Genomic DNA, 24,184 nt, shown 5'->3' on the forward strand with positions numbered 1-24,184 from the left:
TGGTCTTGGTCAAAAATACTGATTAATTCAGAAAATGAATCAACCCACTGATAAGACACTACAAAGAAAGGTGTACCAAAATAATCTCACTTTGAGTCTTAGTTATTTTGTTGAGTTAATATATACTGCATGTTTCAAGTACCAGTTAAACTTTGTGTGTGTACTATTGGTCAGATAATGTTGTTACACTGAAAGAATTCACCACATACAACACAAATGCTTGCCCCTAGCACATTTCACAGCTTCAACTGCTACAGACTGTCACTGAAAAAAATGCATTGGTCAGTCTGAACCATGTCAAGTAAACTATGGAAGTAGCAAATCCACAACACAAACTGTGCTAGCACTTTCTTTTCAAGCCTAACTCCAAAATAGGTACAACTTGGAAGCCACTACTCCAATCTGTGAAAAGTGGTGGAACTTGGCTATTGGACATTTTGAAGATGTGGTTGTACAGTACATTCTCACGGCCCATGCCAGGTTCCCGCGGAGAGCTGCACAGTCAGCCCTGCAGCATTAGCAACAGTGCAATGACAAGATTCCGACGCAGCTCAGTACCGATGTGTCTGATGTGAGTACTGTGGAGGCTGCTGGGAGGTAGCTGAGTACCCCATGCTGCTCTGGGGCTGTGATGTGCTTGGTCCAGGGTTGGGATAGGCAGCATGTGGATTGGAACGCTGCAAAGGAGATGAGGGAGAAATATGATTCACACATTCCTAAAAGTAGTGGGACCCCCAAGCCAGCAGCAAAGCTGAGGTGAAGGTGAGTGGTCGAAATGTTTAATGAAGTCAGCAAAGCTTTGTGCTTAGGACTAGCTTCAGAATTCAAATGCAAAAATCTCACGTCTCTTCTTTAGCAAGAAACTCAAATATTCTAAGTCTGATTATTCTGTAGAAATACTTTTTTTTAGGGGACGAGGACAGCAGGAACCCCTTTTAGACAGCTCTATACCTATTGGATAAATAATAATCCATTTACCTGAGATGTTCACATATAAAGAACTTAGTGTTGTACACATTAAGAAATTCAAAAGTAATTCTTGTGCTTCCTTCATCAACAGAAAGCCCTACTCCAATACCTATGTACGACCAAGGAATCAAACTGAATATAACAAGGAAAGGCATCAGAGGATCAACTAATTCCTTTAGTGCTGACCCATTCGTAGGCTCGTTAAAAATACTGACTCTTACTTTCTGCTACAATGTTATGAACAAAATTAAAAATATACCCACTGAAATAAAAATGGTATTCTCAATTCTTTAGAAGGTACAAAGAAAGACTGATAATACCTAGCTCTCTCATTTTGATCTATTAGAGAATCATTTCTACTCCCACATCTCTTATATTATATTTTAAGACAAACACCATAAAAGATTAACCATAATTTCTTACTTCTCTCTTTCAAAGCATATTTAATAAATCATACAATTCTAAATTCTACCACTTTTAAGAAAATAACATTTTGGAGTTGGCACTTAAAATCCTATTTTGAAATTACTTAGAGAACCTGTCCCAACAATAACAGGTAACACCAACAGAGCAGTCTAACACAATCCTCTCGGTTTCAGAAATCAAGGTCAGGCACTGCTCTCCTCCCTTCTAAGGAAGTGTGCAAAAAGAGATGCAGTCTTCCCTTCCCTTCCAGACTGCGGGGGAGGGGAAAGAACCACTGTGGAGGCAACTCTCCACCCCCCCAGTCGCCAGTCCCTGGTAGCTAGCAGGGAGAGAATCACACTCACGCCAACCAAGACTCCCACAGTGCGCTGACCCCCTCTCTCCAAGCAACTCAGACAAATATGGTATTCTTGAAGCAAAGTGGCAGGTACCTGGAAACTTACTCTTTTTCTAAGCTCTTCTTGTCCCTTTCTGTATGTAAATAACTCTAACTGGTCAGGTTTTATGTTCCTGCACTGAAACCCAGTGTAGTTGGGATTGGGAGAATAAGAAGAGAAAAGAAGGAGGGATGCAATTTTCAAAACAGACCTTTCCACTAAGGAATTGACAATGCAACAGAGCAAACTCTGCTTAGGTCTGAGTCCTAGGTAGGTAGGCCACTGACTGGCTGGGGGACTATGTGCGAGCCTCTGTTTCCTGCCGCGGCAAAGACAGCCCTCACCTCGTGGAGACACAATTATGGAAAGGAGACTGTATATTTCATCCCGAGTGTAACAACTGGCATGGCGCATGGTGAGCCATTCAGCTGTTACCACAGCATTGCCCAAACCACTACCACCCTTGAGAAGTGCTTCTGCATACTGTGAATACTACTAAGAACGTTAATGACAAAAGTAACACATCATCTGCTTAGTGTTCACCTATGGCCAAGATGCCTTAGCATACATTATCTCATTTACCCCCAAATCAACCACAGCACTGCCCACATTTTTACATATGATATCACTACACACACCTGAACTCAAGGTTAGAGACATGAGCGACAGGGCCAGGATCTCAAAGCCTGTGCACTTAACCACTACATTCCACTGCTTCAAGGCAACAGATCGCATTTATCAAGCTCCTTGAGACTAAGCCACATCAAGTCCAATCTGACAACACCTGCAAGACAGGTTTTCCCAGCTTCCTTTATATCCATGGAGAAACAAAAGTAAGGAGATATTCCATTACTTGTCCAATTTCAGAATTTGAATTTGATCACTCCAAGTCTTCCTGGGTCAGAAGCCTAAATCCTCCCTCTATCACCTCCCTGCTGTTCTTTTTCATGCCAGTGATACCTGGTATCAGTGTGTTGCCCCACACTGGTTAGTATTTCTTAGTTACACTCCATTTTCCAAAGGTCGTGAAATCCAAAGGCAAATACCAACATGATAGGTCAATAATAAATCTGAAATACCTGATAGTCTGAGGTCATGATGAGTCCGCCTGAGGTAGTGGTAGGAGGAACAACTCTCACTTTTTTCAGAGGGGGTCCCTGTGTGTGACTGCTCTCCTGGTTCCCTGGGTGGCCCGTTCCGTTGGTGTGGTTATTGCCCTGCTGCTGCTGCTGGTTCTTCTCAAGTGGTTCAACAGAAAAACAAAGTTCAACTCAGAAGGAGAACAAGATATACCCTTCAAGAAACAAGAACCTTGCCAACTGTACTTTAATACTTACTTTGTCGCCTTTGTCATCAGGTTCTTCTTCTGTTAAAAATTCTCGTTTGGGGTAAGGGATTTGACAACCAGCAAAAACACTGAGCATAAGAAACAAAAAGAAAATGAGTTCTGGTAGGCTACCCAGTACTTCAAATACTTTACTTGTCAGTTTTCATTTTCCTCTTTTAAGATGATCTTTATATTTGCAAAAATAAGCACTTTTCATACAACTATGACAAAGTTTTTTCTTCTAATTAAGTCACATTATAACAAGTCACCTGAGGGCCTTTCACTACATTATAAATAATCAATCATCTACCAAGACTCAAATTTCTTCTTTTATCCCAGTATCACTCTTAGTACAACCAAAATATAGATTTCAGCTAGGATGTGAGTTTTACACATTTGAATTTCTGTTTCTCCTGTCCCTACTAGTGCAAACAAAAAATAGTATAGGAAGCACAAATCGGAAAATGGTTCTTGAAATATTAAAGTGCAAAACAGTAACTAAAAGCAATCAACAAACTCAGTGAATCTAAGGCAACTGCAGGATGCACATAAGGTGTCACTGAACAAGTGGCTCAGGGCCCAAACTAATGTGATCAGGAATTCGTAAAGCAAGAGATAAACAGGAATGCCTTTAAATGACACTTCTTTCAGTGGAGTTCAACTGTTGCTTGTCCTAAGAATTTCCTTGGGTGTGCAAATGGAAGGAGTAGCAACCAGAGTTAACAACTAAAACAAAGTAGGCTCCAACCAGTAAGTTAATACATCAACCACAGGGACAGCCGTGTGACCTAGAGGTTAAAACATCAGTTAAGGTTCTTGCATCATATACCAGAGTGTTTGGGTTTGAAACCCAGTTCCACTCCAGATTCTAACTTTCTGCTAATCTCATCCCTATTTGTAGGAGTGATGATGGCTCATGTGGCTGAAGTCTTGCCACTCAAGCTGGAGAACTACACAAAGCTACAGGCTTGTAGCTGTGGCCTGCCCCAACCCAGGCTGTTATAGGCATTTAGGGAGTGAATCAGCAGACAGAATCTTCGTATTTCTGTACTGCCAATGGTTTTGAAAAACTTAAAACATTTAAACAAACCAACCAACAAACAAAAGATCCATATGGTTTACTTACTCTGATGTAGGAAGTGGGTCTTCCAGAAAATAGGGATCCTGCATAGCCTGTTCTGAGGTAATTCGCTTTATTGGGTCCATAGTAAGCAATTTTTGAAGCTGAAATCATTAAAGCATTATTATTAAATTTTTAGAATTTCCTTTTAGCACCTATGCAGGGCATTTTTTAATATTACTAAAATTTACACTCCCATATTAAGAACAAAAAATCCCCCAATAATTAAAAGAACTAATTTACACTGTAATCATTCCCATAACTTCACCTGATTCTCACAAAACTAAACACTTTTGATTGTAAATCATTAATCTCTGACTAATGCTATCTTAGCTGCTTTATGAATTTAGAATAAGATTAAAGTTTTTTGTATTTTCTATTAAGGGAAAAATTGTCATAACAAATAATACACTAGATGTTGGAAATTATTCATATTAAAATTAATTAAAACCAAATTAAAATTTAAAAATCCATTTCTGAGTCACATCCGTTACACTCTGAGAGCTCCAGAGTTGCACCTGGCTACTGACTGCCCAACTGAACTCTGCAGACCCGCATCAACAGTTCTATTACACTAGTCTAACAAATACGGTGATACACGACCTGAAAAGTACAGAGTGGTGGTGATGAATACAGACTCTCAAAGGAGACTGCGTAGTTTAAATCCTGAATCAACTTTTACAAGCTGAGGGATGCTGGACAGCTCTTCATTTAATATCTTTCACCCCATTTGTTAAATGAAGATACACAACCCATCTGGACAATAAGTAGCTGGACTCTATGCTTGGTATACGTTTGCAAGGAAGGAATCTTGATTGAATTTGAACTGTAATACTGCATCAAGGTGGAGGAATCCACCGGGGGGAGGGGCGCAGGGAGGGGTGGGGGGATTCCCAGAGCCTATGAAACTGCCACATAATGCAAAATAATTAATAAAAAAAAAATCAATAGGAAACTCTTTGATAATAAATCAAGAAAAAAAAAAAAGAAATGAAGATACAGGTTTACCTTCAGGATTCAATGAGTTGATACACAGAACACAATTTAGGGTGTTGCATGACACAAAGAAAGCATTATGTAAGTATAAGCTATTACTATTTTTTTATAATATTTATTTATTTTTATTGGAAAGGCAGATGTACAGAGAGGAGGAAGACAGACAGCAAGATCTTCCGTCCGATGATTCACTCCCCAAGCAGCCACAACAGCAGGAGCTGAGCCAATCTGAAGCCAGGAGCCAGGAGCTTTTTCCAGGTCTCCCACATGGGTGCAGGATCCCAAAGCATTGGGCCGTCCTCAACTGCTTTTCCAGGCCACAAGCAGGGAGCTGGATGGGAAGCAGGGCCGCCGGGATTAAAACCGGCGCCCATATGGGATCCTGGGACATTGAAGGCGAGGACTTTAACCACGACGCTATCGCACCAGGCCCTACACTATTACTATTATTGCTACACTAATTTAAACATTTAGTACTTTCAGTCAAAACAGTTCATTGAAGACTATGACCCAGAATATCTAATTCCAATATATAGCTTATTAAATGGAGGGCTCTTGATTTATCCTCTTTGATCTAGTGCAGCAGTCTTTGAAGCCTGAGCATGCATCAGAATCACTTGGAGGGTTCCTAAAACAAACTGTTGGGAGTTTCTGATTGAAGCTGGGTCGATGCCCAAGGTCCACAAGTGACGCTAATGCTGGTGAGAAGGGATCATGCTTTGAAAACCAATTAGCAAACAGACACACTGGGACTCAGTGGAAGATGACAAATTAACAGACTAAAAATCCAGGTCTGACAGGTAACGCTGCCAGCTGCAATAGTGGCATCCCATATAGGAAGGAGATCATTTTTTCTCTAGATGACCCACTTTCAAGCCAGCTCCCTACCTAATTGCTTGGGAAGAACAGGAAGACTGCCCCAGTGTTTGGGATTCTTTTACCTAGGTGGGAGATCCAATGAAGCTCCTGACTTTGACCTTGCCCAGACCTGGTCACTGGAGGAATTTTAAGAAGTGGACCAGCAGATAGAAGATTTCTATTTATGTATCTTTCTCGCTTTTTTTCCCCTTAACTCTGCCTTCCAAATAAGAAAATACATCCTTTTTTTAAAAATGCAAATAAAATACTGGGATGGTGAGATTCAAATTTAAAACATCTAATATTTATGTGGAAGCATAATCTTTAGGATTGAGCGGAAAAATCAAAAACAAAAACCCCTCTGGTCTTTTATTTATAATACCCAATAATTTTAATGGGTTTTAAGAGAGCTTCAGATGGGACGATTGTAGACAGTCACCCGTGAAGACAGGTCACTCCAGGAAACATCATCCATAGTTACAGCGAGGCAGGTTGCTTCTGGAGTTTCAGTGGTGATCATTCGGAATCACAGACTATAATGAATAGCAGGGAACTAGGGAATAGGCAGAGAAATTCCTCCTAACCATGACTTTTATTCTACCACCACCATCATTATTTTGTTAGAATACAAAACTCTGGGAGCTGGGGCAATGGTTCACCTGACTAATCCTCCGCCTCCAAGTGCCAGAACACCATATGGGTGCTAGTTCACGTACCAGCTTTTACACTTTCCATCCAGCTCCCTGCTGGGAAAGCAGAGGATGAACCAACTTCTTGGTACCCTGCAATCACAATGGAGATTGGAAAGAGGATCCTGGATCCTGCATCTTTCTTTTTCTCTTCTCTCTGTAAATCTGCCTCTCCAGTAAAAATAATAAATAAATCTTAAAAAAAAAAGTCTAATATTGAAGGATCTAATTTAGCCTTCCAATTGTCCTGTTAGAAGTACATTAAAACAAATCAGTATTTGAATAGTATAACAGGTTTAGCATTGCTTTTAATATTGCTTATAATGAAATATGAAACGTTATAAAATATAACACAAGGAAATAAGAAGTTATAAAAACAAAAGCAGAAACAGATAAAACAGAAATAAAAGCAGAAATGCAAAAAATGCTTGCCAAGTGGCCTGGCTGCAATAAAACAGGTTTAATGCTTTCAAGATAAAACAGTTTCTATTCAGAAACACTTGAGCAGCCGGCACTGAGCCTCCTGCATCTCACAACGCTTAACTCCAGAGCCTGACTGCAGTTTCCAGCTAAGGAGCCCAAGGCGGCAGCAGGCAGGGGTCCAGGAACTGGGCCTCTGCCACGCACACAGGGACAGGGCTGTTTTCACCTTCTGCTTCTAGCCCAGCTCAGGCCCTGGCTGCTGCAGGCATTTGGGAGCAAATTAATCCATGGCAGTACTCTCTGCATCTTCTTCTCCCCAATCCTGCCTGCCACCGCTTCTCAAACAGAAAAGTAGGAATCTCAACTGAACTTAAACTGTGGTTATGCAACAAGGTGGAGGAATCCACCATGGGGGGAGAGTGTGGGGAGGGGTGGAGAGAATCCCAGTACCTATGAAACTGTGTCACATAATACAATGTAATTAATGAATAAAAAAAAAAGAAAAAGAAAAGTGAACAAATAGGGTCTCAGGACGGGGCATCTCATGCCTGGATCCCAGATGCCAGCCACCACGTGCACGTGGTGAGCTGTCCCCAGGTCTGCCTAGGCTCCAGGGGCTGCTCTCTTCCGGGCGAGTACACTGAAGGGGGAGGTCTCCGTGACTGGGCAGGTCCAGGGCCCACCCCCCGCCCTCAATGGGTGGTGCATGGGATTGGGGAGGGGCGCGACCTTGGGCCTGGGAGTTTAAATTTCCTGCAGCCTCCCAGCTGCTGGTGGGTCTTAGGACAGGGCGTCTCATGCCTCCATCCCAGACGCCAGCCACCATGTGCATGTGGTGAGCTGTCCCCGGGCGGCCAGTGTGCCATCTGGTGCCAGGCTCCGCCTGTTGGCCACCCAGCCGGGCAGCTCTGGAGTTTTGGTTCTTTGAATCGCTGCTTAGGTAGCTCCAGGTTGAACCCACTGAGCTTCTAGGACATTAATCAATCGTAAAGATTCCCAATGACAGTAACTCTTTCTTTAAAAAACTTGTAATCACTGAACAATGCTGACCACCAAATACCAGTCCATGCAAAAGCTAAGGCTCGGGGCTTGTCCAGCAGAATCATATCCTGTTACCTGACATGATGATGGATCAGGAGAAGGGTCACATTAAGCAGGGCCATTACATTAACTAGCACTCGAGAACCATATCCGGGGTATTCTGTGAGGGATGTGTGGGCCAAACTCTGTAGAAATTCTAGCCCCACTGGTTAGCTCGAGGGTTGGGGTGTTGATGGACTAAGCTAGGTGTGACCAAGGAGCCTGCCATCAATCACAGGTAAAGGAACCGACAACAGTCTGGACTGGTCAAGGCAGCAGCACCCAAATGTGCATACTGAATAGGGTGTGGGATGGGCCGGGCTGCAACGTTCACCAGCTCAAATGGAAGGCCAAACTATGCCAAACACTGGCCTAAAACCCAATGGCATGTATGAGAACTGGTTCTGGGAGTGGATTAAGTGGAGGAACTTGGGAAACTCCCTTGGCGAGTCATAGCCCCAGCTGGTGAACATGTGGTCCAGACCTGCGGGTCGGACAAGCTGAGCAAAGCAGCTCCAACAGCTGGGTAATGTCTCAACTGGTAATGGAACAGGTGGACCGGGCAGGACTGAGCAAACCTTAGCTCACAAGCAAAACTAGAGACCAGGATGGAGCACAGGTCATGCCGAGCTAGGCTCTTGAACCTACTGGTTTGCATGAGCCAGGAATGCTAAGCCACAGTGTCTAAGGCAGAGCTTGGGACAGGTGATGGTCTGAGTCAAGCTGAGTCAGAGCAACCACTGGCACTCGTATAATCTATGGCTGGGAACAGGCCTGGCTGGGGAGCAAAGGGGACAACCCTAGCTGGGTTGAGGTTCCCACCAAGGGGCGTGTGGGCTGGAATGGGGGCTGCATTCTGATCAGGAAACGGTTGTAGTCTCCCTTGGCACAAGTGTGGACTGGGATTGGATGCACCGAGCCAGGTCAGACTCCAACACCCTCTGGTGTCCTGGAGGACCAGAGTAGATGTAGGATGGACGAGGCAAGGTCTCAATCCCTACTGAGCCATGTGTGAGCCATATGTGGGTATGGACGAGCCAAGGCTGGGCTGAAACATCCAACAGCAAGGACCAGTTTGGATTGAAGGCCAGTCAGGAAAAGCCACTGTTCCTGCTAGGACAGGAGGTGAACCGAGTAGGGCTGTCTCATGAGCCCCCTGGTATGCGCAAAATTTGGCATTGGGAGAGGTTCTGATGGAGGAGCCTGGGCAACTCCTCTGGCAGGACATAGACCCGGCAGGTAAGCACAAGAAACATGATAGGAAACAGCCCAGATCTAGCCATAGAAAGTCTCCCACTGGCATACATTTGGCATGGGTCGGGGGCAGACCAGGCTGAATCAGTTCTTGTCATCCACTGGCAAATCCAACCACCAGAACAGTGTGGGTCAAGTCAGGCTTGGTTGTAACAAAAATTAGTGCACAATACAGAATGCCAAAAGGTGAGGTTGCTTGTACCAGATGTGACCACAGCGCCCAACCAGCACGCGTGAGAACCAGGATGGGAGGGGCGGAGCCGGCAAGGGAATAAGTGGGGGTTCCCTTGCTGGACAGCTACTCCCACTGGAGAGCGTGAGCTGGGATGGGGGCAGACCAGACTGGGCAGGGCTACAACACCTGTGGGCCTCATTTGGCCTAGATCAGGGAAAAGCCAGGCTGGGCTGATTGTTCCTACTGGTGCAAACAAAATCAGAGTGGGTGAGGGTTGTTTGAGCTTAGCCACAGCATCAGCTGGCAGAAGCTGGCACTGGGGGCTAGTTCTGTCAAGTCAAAGTCAAACCACAGAACTACCTGGAGAGTGCATAATCCGGGAGTGGTAGAGGCCTGGGAGGGAAATAGTGGGCTCCTTTCTCTTGGGTTACCACTTCCACGGGATGGCATGAAAAGCAGGACTGAGGCTGGGGTAGCTAGACAGATACCCAACAGCATCTGTGTGGGCTGCATACTGGAGCTAGTTAGATGGAACAAAGCTTTAATACCCATTGACATGTACAAGAGCCGAATGGGGTGTGGGACAGACTGGACTACTGCTAAACATACTGGCAAACCAGGGTAGGGGGCGGGCCTGGTGGGGGTTATTGTGGGTCGCTCGAACTAGGCTGCAGCTCCCACTGGTTTATGCGAGGGCCGAGTATGTGCTGGGTGGAACCAGGCTGGACTGCAATACCCACTGATTCCAGTGGAAGTCGAGGCTGAAAACAGAACCAACCCAGAGATCGCAACCACCAGCTGATCAGGGCAATGGACTGTGCCGGACCCTGTGCTTGCTAGTACATACAAGAATCTGGTATGGGAACACCTCAGACAAGATTTCTTCAGATATCTCTACAATTGAAATGCTGACTCAGAACCCTAACCAAGAAAAGACAGAAGACAGGTCAATCAACCATCTCAGCTATATGTTGGCAGCGAAATATGGGACAAACGGAAACTCTATGATGGACTATGTCAATCAGTAGATTCTTCAAAGACCTCATCGTGCTTGGAGTGGCAAGATTGGCAGCGATTCATAATGCGTGAACTATCAAAACCCCCTGATCAAGACTCTCGGAGCATGCCCTACATCCGGGACCTGGGGAGGGTGGGAAATAGGGTGGGCCTTCTCCCTCAATACCCCCCTTTAAACAGGAAAGAAACAATATGGGAATAATAGTCTTACCCACTTTCCTATAGCCCTTGAACCTTTTTACCCTAATTAACTATGTAAAGATTGTAAAAAAAAATTAAAAAAAAAATAAATAAATAAAAAAGTAAACAGTCAGGAGTTCAAAGAATTTTAAGCCACACAAAATATAACTTGTTTCTATAAGCTCCCCTTTCATACACTATAATCAAAATTTTTTTGAAAACATAAAACTGAAATTATAACTAAATATTACTGCAAACAAATTGAAGCTGGCAACCTCATCAGACATATACCTTCCAAGTGTTCACACTCACAGATTCTAGGTCATTCCATCTTTCCATTCTACACTGACCAGTACTCTCCCACTTTCCAATGTGAAAAGCCACATACCACCCCCTGGAGATACATCACTGGTGCTAAAACCTTTAAGAATCTTTCCAGAGTTAAAACACCAGAAAGTCTGCAAAAATTATTTTGGAATAGTGCAACTATTTTATTTTGATACATTCCTGGAGGTTTTTGAAATTTAAAAATAACAATCCAAAAACAACGAATACAAATATAATTTTTAGTGGTATTGACAGATATGCCACAATAGGATCTTTTGAAAATCTAATAACAAAACATACATCAGATTATATACAGGGCCCAGCGGCGTGGCCTAGCGGCTAAAGTCCTCGCCTTGAAAGCCCCAGGATCCCATATGGGCGCCGGTTCTAATCCCGGAAGCTCCACTTCCCATCCAGCTCCCTGCTTGTGGCCTGGGAAAGCAGTTGAGGACGGCCCAATGCCTTGGGACACTGCACCCGCGTGGGAGACCCGGAAGAGGTTCCAGGTTCCCGGCTTCGGATCGGCATGCATCAGCCCGTTGCGGCTCACTTGGGGAGTGAATCATCGGACAGAAGATCTTCCTCTCTGTCTCTCCTCCTCTGTGTATATCTGGCTGTAATAAAATGAATAAATCTAAAAAAAAAAAAAAAAAAAGAAATTCAAATACAAAAAAAAAAAAGATCATATACAGTTTTGGAAAAGTAAATATTTTAATGTCTTCCCTGGATATCAATAAGACCTTTGCATCAACCATTATTCTGTGAGTACTGATCAAATAAACCAACTCAAAAGAACAGGTGGTTTTGAATTCAGGGGAAACGGATTTCATTAAAACTGTTACTAATGCTTACCAAGTGGAATGCTTTACTATCTGGTTTAACTTTATGTTTCTCCATATACTTGATAAGGCTGCAGTTGGTATACCTGAAAAAGAAATACTATGAAATACCTGTATTAGATGTGAGGAAACTTACAGTGGCTAAAGTTCTTCCAAAGCGAATCATTTTGATCAGCATAAAAAAAAAAAAAAAAACTTATCAGGATAAAAAGTCATTAAATTAATTTTATAGTTCCATTCACTATTTATACTAGTCACTTTGTGAATGGATGCCAGATCAAGACAATTTCATGAATAACATACTGAATAGCTTTTTTCTTAGTTATTTTAGACAACATCTGAGTCAAAAGTTTAATAGATCTTTACCAGTAACTTTAAAATACATTTGCTGTGGGTTTATAAGCCAGACTGTTTCAACCACTGGCCTTGCTTTGTAAATAAGTGCAATAGCCATTTTTCTGTTCAACTTGTTTAAAATAACTTCTTGGTAAAATGAGTACAACTTGTTTAAGAGGGTGAGTAGGCAAGTGGCTACCGAAGGGTTTATTTTAGTTCCTCATCTCTTTAGCAGTGATATTAATGATACCTAACTTCTAGAAAGCAGTAAATAACAGGAAGAACTGATTTTTCCTTTTGTATCTAAATCAGTTCTAATATTAGTCATTTTCTTTTTAGCACCATTTAAGCATCTTATAAATCAAGTTACTTATTGCAGAGATGTTATGTTGAGTGTGTTGAGTACTCAGTCTTAACACTAAGTATTCTGGAGAAGCAAAAACCAACAAAAGATCTATTTTTTTCCCAACTTACGTATTTCTTCTGAAATCTTTCATTAATGTTGAATGTTCAGGCATCTTTTTTATATCTTCCCAATCTTTATCTGTGAAACACATTGATAAATGTTTATGTTGCCTAGGTTCCTATTCTCGAGAATTTTAATGACACTGCCTCCATTTTCACCACAGTTCCTATTCTTTTAACTTCCATAAATGCTCAGACTTCAAACAAATGTTCAGTTCCATTAAACACCTTGAACTGTAAATACACAATTCTTTATCCCTTCAAACAGCTTATACAGCTGTTAATCTTGTACATTTTTAAGCTTTCTACTTTCTGTATGCCTTACTGTAAGTTGCCTCAATTTCCATGGCTAGGGAAGAATCAATCAATATTTCTAGTTCTATTATTAAACAGTCACATTTCTATTAGTAAAATGATTTATCTTTCCCTTTCAACTAAGTTTCTTGGTTAAATCAGGCATATCTTCAATGAGAAAACTAAGCTCTCCCCTGCCCCCAACACCCCAGTGGCTTTTAACTTTGTGCTACCATACCACTTTAACCTTATTAAATATGTTTCCTTATTTACACCAGCAATCAATGTAGTGAGTAACAACTGTTCCTACCAGAACAGGGCAGGACAGAACCAGTATATTAACAATTACCTGGTACCTTGACTTGTTTTATTAACATTATCTAACACTAAATAAAAGCCCCTGACTACCAAATAACTTTTTTGGTGGTAGTGGTGGAGGGTAAAACTAATCCATATTGCTGGTATTAAAAAGCTGCTTTAACAACTCATGCTAGACAACCTTTCTCCATAATTCATTCACCAAGGATTTCCTCCTGAAAGCCCACTAGGCATATAGCATTGTGTGCTTAAGTGCACCTTTAACTTTTAAGTGGCCTTTTCACGGTTTGCTTTTCTTTAAAGTCACCTGTAAAAATATTTGCTACCTGTCCTCCATAGATATCACAGTGCTCAGTAAGCTAAATATCCACTTACATTCCTTACTTTTTCCTTTCCCTAATTTCTCTATTTTGTCAATTCCTCGAGGTAGAAATCTTGAGATTATTCTCTCTGTTACAGAGTTCCCGTAAAAAGCTGTGACTTCCATTTTCCTTCATTACTCTTGTTTTCCACCTTCAGCACGGCTGTGATTAGAGGTCTGTTTCCCTGTTTACAAACCACTGCCATACTAGTCTTTGTTAAAATATAATTTGCATCTGTTACAGTCATGCACTCATCATGGACTCTTATGCCTCAGCTTATCAAGCGTAAACGCTGACACCTTCCTCAGGGCCCTTGTTTAACTGCGCAGACACACTGCAGGCACTCACTATCCCTACATTCCTGTGGGCTTCAAACAGCCAACAAATTCAGAAGCAGGAAGGAAAGGCCATTCTTCTGTATCTGTTCAGACTGGAACTATTCTTTAAACATTCTACTTAACAGCAGTTACAATGTAAACCACACCAGGGCAAGAATGCTGCCTGCTGTATCAATGTTTTACTCAACAGTGCTCTCATATAGCAGCTACTCATAAATATTTAGTGAATAAAAGAAATTCCATCAGAACAAAGTCATCTTCCTAAAACCATTGACCATGTTTGGAAAAAGATAACGGTATTGTTAATTTGCATTTACTGGTAACTAACACCTTTACATGGGAATGTGGAATTAAAACTCCCAGATATTTCTATCTTTGACTTAGATTATAGTGACCTGAGAAATATTCCTAATGAGAAACAATTTCTATTAAGTCCTAGACATGTCAAAATTCCATGTTTTAAACAATCCATCATTATCCTGCACCTCTGGGCAGTTTCTGGTAAATGATGAACTGCCATTCTGCGTTCTGTCTAGGGAACAGGACGGAGCTGTGGAGATGGAAGGACAGGAACTGGACACCTAAGAACCCTGCTGTGAAACAAAGGAGTGTAATGCCTTAATCCTCACTCTGACTGTTCCAACAGAACACTTAAAAGAATGCTTTTAAAGATGAGGGTTAGAGATCAGAAATGTCCAATATAATAACATCCATAGTGCCCTAATTTGATCTCAAATGTCAAGAAGTGATGGTATTAAATGTGTTACAATAAAAAATTTTTCTATTGAATCTGATTTATAGTTTCTACTAGTAGAAACTGAAAACACCATTTTAATACAGATATTGCAAATACTGAATCATTTCAAACAGCAAACAACAAAACAAAGAAAAACAAAGCCAAAAACATACTTTGCAAATTCAGGAAATCCATAAACATGTCTATACTGATACTCATGTGAATTTTACAAATTTTGCTATTTCTACCAATATTTCATAATACAAGTAATAAAACAAAAGCATCACGTATAAATAGCTTTCATCAGTAAAAATAGATACCTTTCCAATGGAGATATCTAAGTTCAAACAGCAGTAATTTAAAATCAAAAACAGAAACATAATGTGTACCTGCAGGGAATCCCATTACATTGAATATTCTGTCCAGCTGGTCATGGTGGTAAGGGTTACTAGTTTTGATGTCCTCTTGTCGACAGTGAAATATTGGTTCTGACGTTAGTAGTTCTGCAAATATACACCCTATAGCCCAAATATCTTTAAAATAAAAAGAAAAAAAGGAAAAGAAAAAAAAAAAGGAAAGGAAAAAGAAAAAGAAAGGAGGAAAATAAAGTGGTTCTTTCCAAAAGAAAATGCATTTTTATTTTGGTGGGGAGTTTTTTTCGTCTTTCTTTTCTTTCCTAAGGGTCATATTAATTCCTAAGCAGTTATAACTATCAGGGAACATTATTTGTAAATAACCCCCACACTCCCACACCCCAATCCTTCAATCCCTATTATACCTCCATCCCACACAGTATATTTACTGCAAGCCTAATAAACCTGATTAGCTGGATTTTCGGTGATTTTTTTAAATGCCCCAAACAGTACCTTATCTATGAAATAAATACAAAGCTGTATACAAAGCATGGGAATCACAAACAAACAAAACTAAACAAAATTAAACAGAAAATCCAAACAGCCTTTCAAGTTGGGCCTTGACAAAAGCAGCAAACAGAAATTTTGTGATAAAACACTTTCTTGCTTGGTTCCTTGTGAAGTCTAGTCATCACCCTGCTGGTAACACTATCAGCAAGGTGCAATTCCAAGAAAAGGACAGTTCCTGATCTCAAACATTCTCATGAAATACCATGTCCATGAACAGTACTCCTCCAAAGTATTGTTTATGCTACAGCAATGTCAGATTTGAGTAATTACAAACAACTATAAGAAAATACAGAGCAAAACACCATTCTTGTACTAAGTTTCAGACTACAAATTCATAGGAATTATTTACATATTCAGAAATATATTTCTTTGTATACAACAAAAAGCAAATTCCTTTCATTCATAATTTACAGGCTTACTTTCATTCATATTAAATTTGAAATCAATAGAACTATTAATAAAGACAAGTTCAATATAGTAATGTAGAATTTAAGGTTGAAAATATTCCAGTTCTACTTTTAGCAAATCCCTAAAAGGATAATATTAACTTCCCTACACTAAATCCAACGTTGGGCACATATTTTACCTACTCAGGAAATGGGTTCTGCCCGATCTACTCAACACTTGTCATCAGCATAAATAAACATTAAAGATGAATAGAAAAATCACTGTTTAATTAAAGCTGATTTTTTTAAAGCATGTTGCTAATAATCTCTTAACTAGTACATGAGGGAGGAAATTCCTAAATTCTGAAAACTGGAGCACAGAGATTTGGTGTAAAATTTTCAAATTTATAATTCAGAATAACAAATTATTTATTTACTTGAAGATTACACTGTTATTATCAAACCTAGCCAATTCTACTGTATGGAAAAGTCTTAATAAATACGAGGGGACTTCAGAAAGTTCTTCGAAAAACAGAATTGAAAGTTCATTTTGGTGCAAAAAAAAAATCAGAGTATGTGTACACAGTTTACATAAGCTTTTTTGCATGAATTTCAAAATTTTCACCTCAAAATACACTTATTTTTTAATTTCATTTTTTTCAAACTTTCAAGTCTCTTTATACAACAAACTGTTGTTTTTGGCAAAAGAAGGTAAACTGGAGTGGGGGGGAAACACACAGCTTCAAGGTGTAATGAGCAGTCTGAGCAAAGAGGGCATCCCCTATACATGTGCCAGTCCCACGCCAGAGAGCTCCACTTCCGCTCCAGTCTCTGCTAATGTCCCTGTCAAGAGTCCACTGGCAAAGCGCTTAGGCCCCTGCCACTGTGTGAGAGACCAAAACGGAGTTCCTGGGTCTTGGCTTTACCTGGCCCACACAGGGCAGCTGAGGTCATTAAGGGAGTGAACCAGGTGATACAAGATCAATCTCTTTTTCAAATTAAATGCAACAAGTTTTAAAAATTTTTATTCTTACATATAGATTTGGCCTTTAACAATCTCAGTAGTCAGACAGGTAAGCTAAAAGCAGGATGACCAAATGGAATACTGGGTGATTTTGTATATTTAAAACTCTATTCATCCTATATCCAAAAGACACTTAATTTACCTGGTTAGCTATCAAGAATTACAGTGAGAAAACTAAAATATACGAAGATGAGAGGTAAATAGTTTAGCTATCATTAAAGCTATCCTGTCTTCAAATAAAAAGGAAAAAAAAAACCTCTAGTGACCTCTTTTTAAATATCTTTTATCATCTGTCATTTTTATCAAGTTTACCACCCTTCCTTTCTTTAAAATCCCAACCCAGATGTTAATCATGAATTTTCAGTCAGTAAATCGGGCTACTCTTTCAAAGTTTTAATTCTCCACAAATAAGTCTCTCCTTCCTAATTTTCCCCCGGGAACCTTGAGACTGTCAGATTCACAGAAAAGTCTCCTTTCTGCTAACCTACCTGCCTAACTCCTTCCAAAAAGGCTTTCCAAATTAAAAACAAACAGACCCCATTTACTTCTCAAAATCTATCCTGCTTACATGTAGCCACTGAGCTAAGCAAAGAGCAGAAGTGAAAAGTGGCTCGCTTCATGTACTCAAACTGGAGGAAGGGAATTACCAAAAACATTTCAAACAGGTGTCCAGACAACAAGTTTCTATCCCGACAAAACAGTAAGTTCTCATTTTCCCCTCTTCTGCTGCATATTTCCCACACTGCAGAATGCCGTATGTTCTGCGGCATTCAGCTATCTGAGGACAAACACTTAAAGTTTTCAAGACTGCTTTAGTGATGATTAGAGATTGAAACCTTCCTTTCTTTCAATCCCTGTCCCAAAGCCCACAAAAAATTATAAAATAAAATATAAAACATCGAAAATGGACCACAATTTGTTCCTGAATTATATTTACTGGTCTATTTTCCTTACTATTTGGTATTTTCATTCAGGTTACAGCTCTGTACGTTGAATAAATTACCACAGCACGATAACCTCTCCATAGTAAAGAGAAGACAGTTTGAAGGGTTCAGATCAGATTATTTTCCCTAAATTTTGCTCCTTCATGTATCTTTCAGTTTAGTTGCTTAACTTTATCCATTGAAGTCCAACAACAGATTTCACTGTTCTCTGTGAAGTCCTTAAATGAATATATTCAGAAAATTATACATATGGTTCAATCATGAAGGTTCTTCCACTGGCTGTTCACACTGCAATTATCAGACAGCTAAATTCTTGCAAGTAGCTTTAACGGTGTGGGGAACCAGTTGAGCAGTTTCTTGGACCTTTAGCATACTTGTGTGGGAGGCAGAAGGAATGGGATTGTGTGGTGAAGACTGAAATAGAGGAAGAAGTTCTATTTTATATTTCCTGATTCCAACTTGTCAAAATTTGTATTAAAAATGGTAAGTAAATTCTCCCTCTCAAACAAACAAAAATTAGAAAGATACCTATATCCTAACTTTCTGACTCAACGTTTCAAAAAAAGTAAAGTGTTCTTCACAACTGGTGTTGGCAAAACATCTGTATACTGGATGTGGGGGATGGGTGGAGATCACCACTGCTGAGGAAACGGTGCAGACCTTGGTCTTAGCCAGCTGCTGCCAAGTTCACGCCTCTATGATCACCCTGGCTCAGAAGGCAGTTGTTTCTATATAAAGCCATGAACCCTTCAAAGTTGAAGGATACCTGAGGCATGACTCATGCTAAATTCTCATTTTCAAAAAATAAAGCAAGCAGGTAAAATGTCTTATCAAACAACTGTCCCCTGGCGATCCTTTCTAACTCCAGGGTTCAAGGATGAAAAAAAATGATTTTATGTACATATTCATATTGTTTTCTCAATTGAATCGTAAACTTCTTAGGAGTAAGGCTTTTGTAATTTGCATTCACACATGTTTCTCCTAAGTTTTAAAGGATCTCCCTTATCCCAAAAGGTACATCCACTGGAATAAGACAATCTAACTTTCTAACTGCTGGTGGTTTGGCTTTGTGACACACATCCGGTATCAAAATTGATGGACTGCAGACACCCCAATGAATAACAGTTTACAAAGATTTTTGGAAAAGATGCTGGATTCAAAACAAAACAAAAGGGAAGGATCACAAGTAATTTTCCTTTTCTGCTCCTGAGTATTCATTAAAATAACAACAAAGTAGTAAAGAAAAAGAGGAAGAGAATGTCAGGGAGAAGACCCACTCATTTGTTCAGCAAAGACAATTCTATATCAAGGCACTGGCTCACAGTGGTGACTGGCTCACAGTGGTCTATCTGCGTCAGTGGGCTGGAGAGGCTATTTGGTGATGAAGACAATAAAGTGAAGAGAGCAGGAAGGTAGGAAACTATTTTCAGACTATGTGATCAAAGAATTTCTGCCTAAAACAAGCCCTTTGATCAAGCCCTGAATTAAAAAAAATACCAGACATATGGACATTCTGTTTTAGACAGAGGCATACAACAATGTTTCTGGAAGACAGAAGACACACACAACAGTCTGAAAGCAGACTCAGGGCCTAGTGCTAATGTTCAGGGAAAAGCAGATGTATTTTCTATAGTTCCAGAAATGATTTTTGTACTTGCAAACATCAAGGACAAGATATGCAATTTAAATAGGTGGCTCCACACTCCCCATCCCTTGGGACCATTAACCCGGGGCTGCCAGTACAGAAAGGGTGGAAGCTGAAAGACGCTCGAAGACTCTGAATGTCCTCCGAGGAAAGATCTGCAGTTCTGGCATTTAGGGTTCCCCAGAAAATGGCTGCTCTTTGCTGGACCCCCAGCTTATAAGCCTCATGATCTATGTACACAGAGTTTTCAAGGGCATTTTTGCAACCTGATTCTTACATACAAAGAGCCACTCAAGAGTTACCAAGTGGAACAACTGAGAGAACAAGTTACATAAATGAAAAGAAGACCTATAAAGAAAAGCCCAAATCCAAGAACATCTGCACCAAGTTTAGGAAAAAGAAACAGAAACTCTACAGATGAAATCAAAGGATTACATGGAGAATTTTGCACAAATCTAGGACATGAACTTTAACTGTGCCCACTAGGTAGCCAAGTACATGTCCAAATATACACAATACACATTGATCAATGTAAGGATCAGAAGTCCTGTTTAAAGGGAAAAAAACCTAGCTAATTTACTGAAAAATGACAACAAGGGAACGCCATGGGCTTCATTAGCAGCTTGGATGCAGGAGACAATGGGGGGGTATCTGAGCAAACTGGAGGATCCCCTGGAAGGAGGCAGTAAGGACACAGAATAAAGGTGGGGGTCGCGAGGAAGCAACAAAAGCACAGAAGAAAAAAATTCAACTCGGTCAAACTCAACCAAACAGAAGAAAACAGAATCAAGATGTCAGTAATGGAGGAGAGGTAAAAGTACTATGGTGGCCGAGCATTACAGTAAATATAATATATAACTGACAGTGCAAACAACAAGGGCCATTATGAGCAAACAGAAGAAAGTGTAAACACTGCCGAAATGCAGATGATGTGACCAATGGGGCTCAAAAATGGAGGGGTCAGAGGACATAAAAGAGCATCAAGTACTATAAAATAGGCAGAATGGATCTAAAAAGTGTTCAAAATGCCCACATTTCTTTCTCATAATCATTTTCCTTTAATTTTGAAGAGATCTTTTAGTAGCTAATATTTTTTATGTAAGAAGTATTTGTCTAAAATTCAAGAATTTCAAATGCTTACTGTTTTATTTTGCTTTGCAAGTTAAGCTTAAAACTTTTACATAAAATATTTAATAAGATAGAATGCACAGTATGATCCCATTTATTTAAAAAATCTTAAAGGTCTATCTTTTAATGCAGAGACAGATGTGCAGACACACAGCCCTAAGGCTAACTGTAAGCAGCAGAATTCAGGGTTAGTTAGTGCTCTTACTGTAATTTGCTATATTACCTTATTTTAAAATACACAGAAATATACAACTTTTATGGAAACTTTCATAAAGTCATGAATTTTAATTAGTTCTACTCACCAATAGCTTTGGTATAATGTCTTGCTCCAAGAAGCAGTTCTGGGGCACGATACCAGAATGTTACAACCACTGGATCCAAATCTGCTAAAGGCTTCAAAGGTGAATTAAATAAACGGGCAAAGCCCATATCAGCTGTAAAATAAAAATCAATAATACTGGTAAGCAAACAGATTTTTACAAGTCTGATTAGTCTAATTTTAACATTGTGATTTATAAGATACCAAAGATGTGATAAATTCAGGGGGAAAAAAGGCCACAAAACATCTTAACTTTTTTAGAAGTCTAAATACAAATGAGTTTGAGATCTTCATTCTCACCAAACTACTGACACCCAGCTCTTCAGCGAGGTGGAAGACCAGCCCTGCTGCTGGAGGTCTAGAGTTCCCCCACTCCTTGTGGCAGATTTCTTGCCATCTGTCACAGCACCACTGGGGACAGAGTTATGGAGCTGCCTTTCCACTCTGTACTCATCAGATACCCAGTGACAGTAAGGCTTCCCATTAACTGCAATGACAAGCTGTTCACTGGTGCAGTTAGTTCATCAGAAACTATTAAACATAATGAACATCACTATCTCTCCCATTTACTTTGGGCTGAATTTCAGCCAATTTTAAGGCTTCAGAGTATGTTAAGTTCGAAGACTTTAAAGGTCACCTAATTCACCTTATTCAGATGAGGAAGCTGAGGTTAAAGAAGCTAATTTGACAAAGGTACACACTCATACCCCAGAGGTGGGCTACAGCTTACATGGCTGTTGGCATTTAACACAGGTAAACGTAGTAAGGCAGTTACTTGGATATGGCTGTTCATCCTGCTAATCTATAAGGGCAAAAACTTTTTTTTTATCCTTTCTCTCCCTCTCCAAACAGTATCACTTATACTGTCATTACACATAGTTTTAGCCTGACACAGGATGGATGGGCGCTGTTCACACCACCTATTCAATGATTCCAAACCTCACTCACCTCTAGATAAGGTTTACTCTCCTAATGCGCATTCTCTAAATGAAGGCGGGCCTATTCTAATCAACTTTATCATGTAACTAAAATAAAAATCCAAAATGTGGCAAGCCATTAAAACCACGAGTCAGAAAACCAAATAATGCTTCACAGAAAATTTTCTTAATGAAATCTGAATGCTTTAAGAAGTAGCATCACCCAATCCTGCCAACATCATACATTTTACACAGAAGTGCAAGTCTAAACTAGACTATTTTAATGTATTATGTAAATCTCCCCCAAATCATACATACAAAGAACACATCTGGAGCTATTACTTGGCTGGACTTTTCTATTTTGCATGCTTTGAATGTGTTTGAGTTTGATGCCACCAAACTGAATTGGAAGATTCCTTTAAAAGCATAAGTAAGGACTGAACGGGCATTTGCTAGCACTGAGAGAGGCACTGACAAGGCCTGGTTCTCAGAGAAAGCCACTGGCATGGAGTATGCTGAGGTCCATCAAGTTCTCATGAGTATAAATCTGTAAACTTCATATAAAAATATTTCAAAAGTCTAATTAGAAGTGGAGAGCGAGATCAGGGGAGTTTATGAGGAAGGATAGGTAAGAGGGGTTCAGAACACCAAGTTTCTCTTTTTGGTGACGTGGTACACACCAGCTGACACTTTTAATTCACATCAAAATGTACAAATCAGAAATTGTCAGATACTCCTATAACAGTCAGTTATAACATTTCCCCTAACCACACACAAAACTAAATATGTGACAAACACAATAGGGAAATGACAATGATTTTAATGAAAAACAAACAACTAGTTGTATAAATAAGTTTAATTCTATCCTTACAGAATATCAGACTAAAAATGGATAAAATTTTATTTGACATGTAGGAAATCAGAGCTCTCAGCACACCTGACAAGGTAGAGAATGCCAGGCCATTTCCTCCCTGTCAGGCAAAGGCCTACTAGTTCTGCTCCTATCAGGCCTTGGGGTCTTCTCTAGGGCAGGTAAGTACTAGTCTAGATGACGGCAACAAAGTCTGTGTTCTCAGCTAGTCCTGTTTGGGTAAACAGGACTGATGGCAGAATCATTAGCACGCTGTATGCCCTTGTGAACCAGGTGAAGCTGGCCTCTAACGGGAACAGAAACCACTCACTCCCAGGCTCTGTTTAAGGAAGGCAGCGGTTTCTAGGAAACTTGCACAGCTTGTGTCGTAACTGAACACTTCAGTCTCTGAGGACTGTCTGACACCTTTTGAGAAGAGTGTGAAACATTTTTCGCTTTTATGTATACTCTTTAGAAATGCCTCTGATCATATGGAACTACATGAATATATGCATATTATTACAGCAAGAATTATAAGTGATATGGCTGCCTGCAAAGATTTTACAAGAGTGCTACACTGTGACTTATCAAAGATATAACATACCAATTTTTACTCTTCCTCGCTCAGGACCTTCACCCATAACTAAAATATTAGCAGGTTTCTGTGGAAACAAAATAGTGTTTTTTTTCAGTAGACAGTAGTGGTTTCTTTTAAATAGACAATATGCCAATATAACATAAATCCACCTTTTAAAAAGCCCTCATTTACTCAAAAATTAAGATCAAATACAGAAGTCACCAAAAAAAGTGTATGTGTATAAATGCAAAGTGGTATGTATGCAAGTTTCAGGGTGGCCTAAACATGGCACTGCCTTCCCCGTGGAGGGTTAAGGTGTTTCCTGGTACTTTCATCAGCCTGTTTTCTCTCCCCTGGAGCATGTAACAGAAATCACTGTGTTGTGATACCTTCCCACTCTTTAATTATACGCAAGGAGTCACTTCTTGGAATTGGAAAGATGTATTTATGTTTAAGTAAATTATAGAGATTTTTAATGGCCATTTCTAAAGTTAGTAAGCTAACAGGAACTTTTCTGACAAAGTCCTTTTTGGTTTGTATTAAAAACAGAAGCTAAATTTAAAGT

General features: G+C 40.1%; 1 protein-coding gene across 6 annotated transcripts in view; it reads right to left on the bottom strand.

Moving 5' to 3' along the window:
- Window positions 1–333: 333 nt before the first annotated feature.
- The window catches only part of CDK8 (cyclin dependent kinase 8), a 99,285-nt gene continuing 75,434 nt past the window's right edge, over window positions 334–24,184 (bottom strand). The window contains exons 5-13 of one of the 6 annotated variants that reach the window (XM_058670947.1): window positions 23,647–23,704; window positions 21,259–21,390; window positions 15,296–15,409; window positions 12,868–12,937; window positions 12,071–12,143; window positions 4,226–4,323; window positions 3,110–3,188; window positions 2,852–3,010; window positions 334–677 (exon numbers count right to left, since the gene is read on the bottom strand). In XM_058670947.1, the coding sequence (XP_058526930.1) occupies window positions 552–677; window positions 2,852–3,010; window positions 3,110–3,188; window positions 4,226–4,323; window positions 12,071–12,143; window positions 12,868–12,937; window positions 15,296–15,409; window positions 21,259–21,390; window positions 23,647–23,704 (909 nt within the window). In that variant the 3' untranslated portion in view covers window positions 334–551. Of the gene's footprint in view, window positions 678–2,851; window positions 3,011–3,109; window positions 3,189–4,225; window positions 4,324–12,070; window positions 12,144–12,867; window positions 12,938–15,295; window positions 15,440–21,258; window positions 21,391–23,646; window positions 23,705–24,184 lie in introns of all 6 variants that reach the window. The other 5 variants (XM_058670946.1, XM_058670945.1, XM_058670944.1 and 2 more) reach the window with 5 other exon arrangements.

The sequence above is a fragment of the Ochotona princeps genome, chromosome 12 (assembly GCF_030435755.1).
Source record: "Ochotona princeps isolate mOchPri1 chromosome 12, mOchPri1.hap1, whole genome shotgun sequence".
Taxonomy (NCBI): domain Eukaryota; kingdom Metazoa; phylum Chordata; class Mammalia; order Lagomorpha; family Ochotonidae; genus Ochotona; species Ochotona princeps.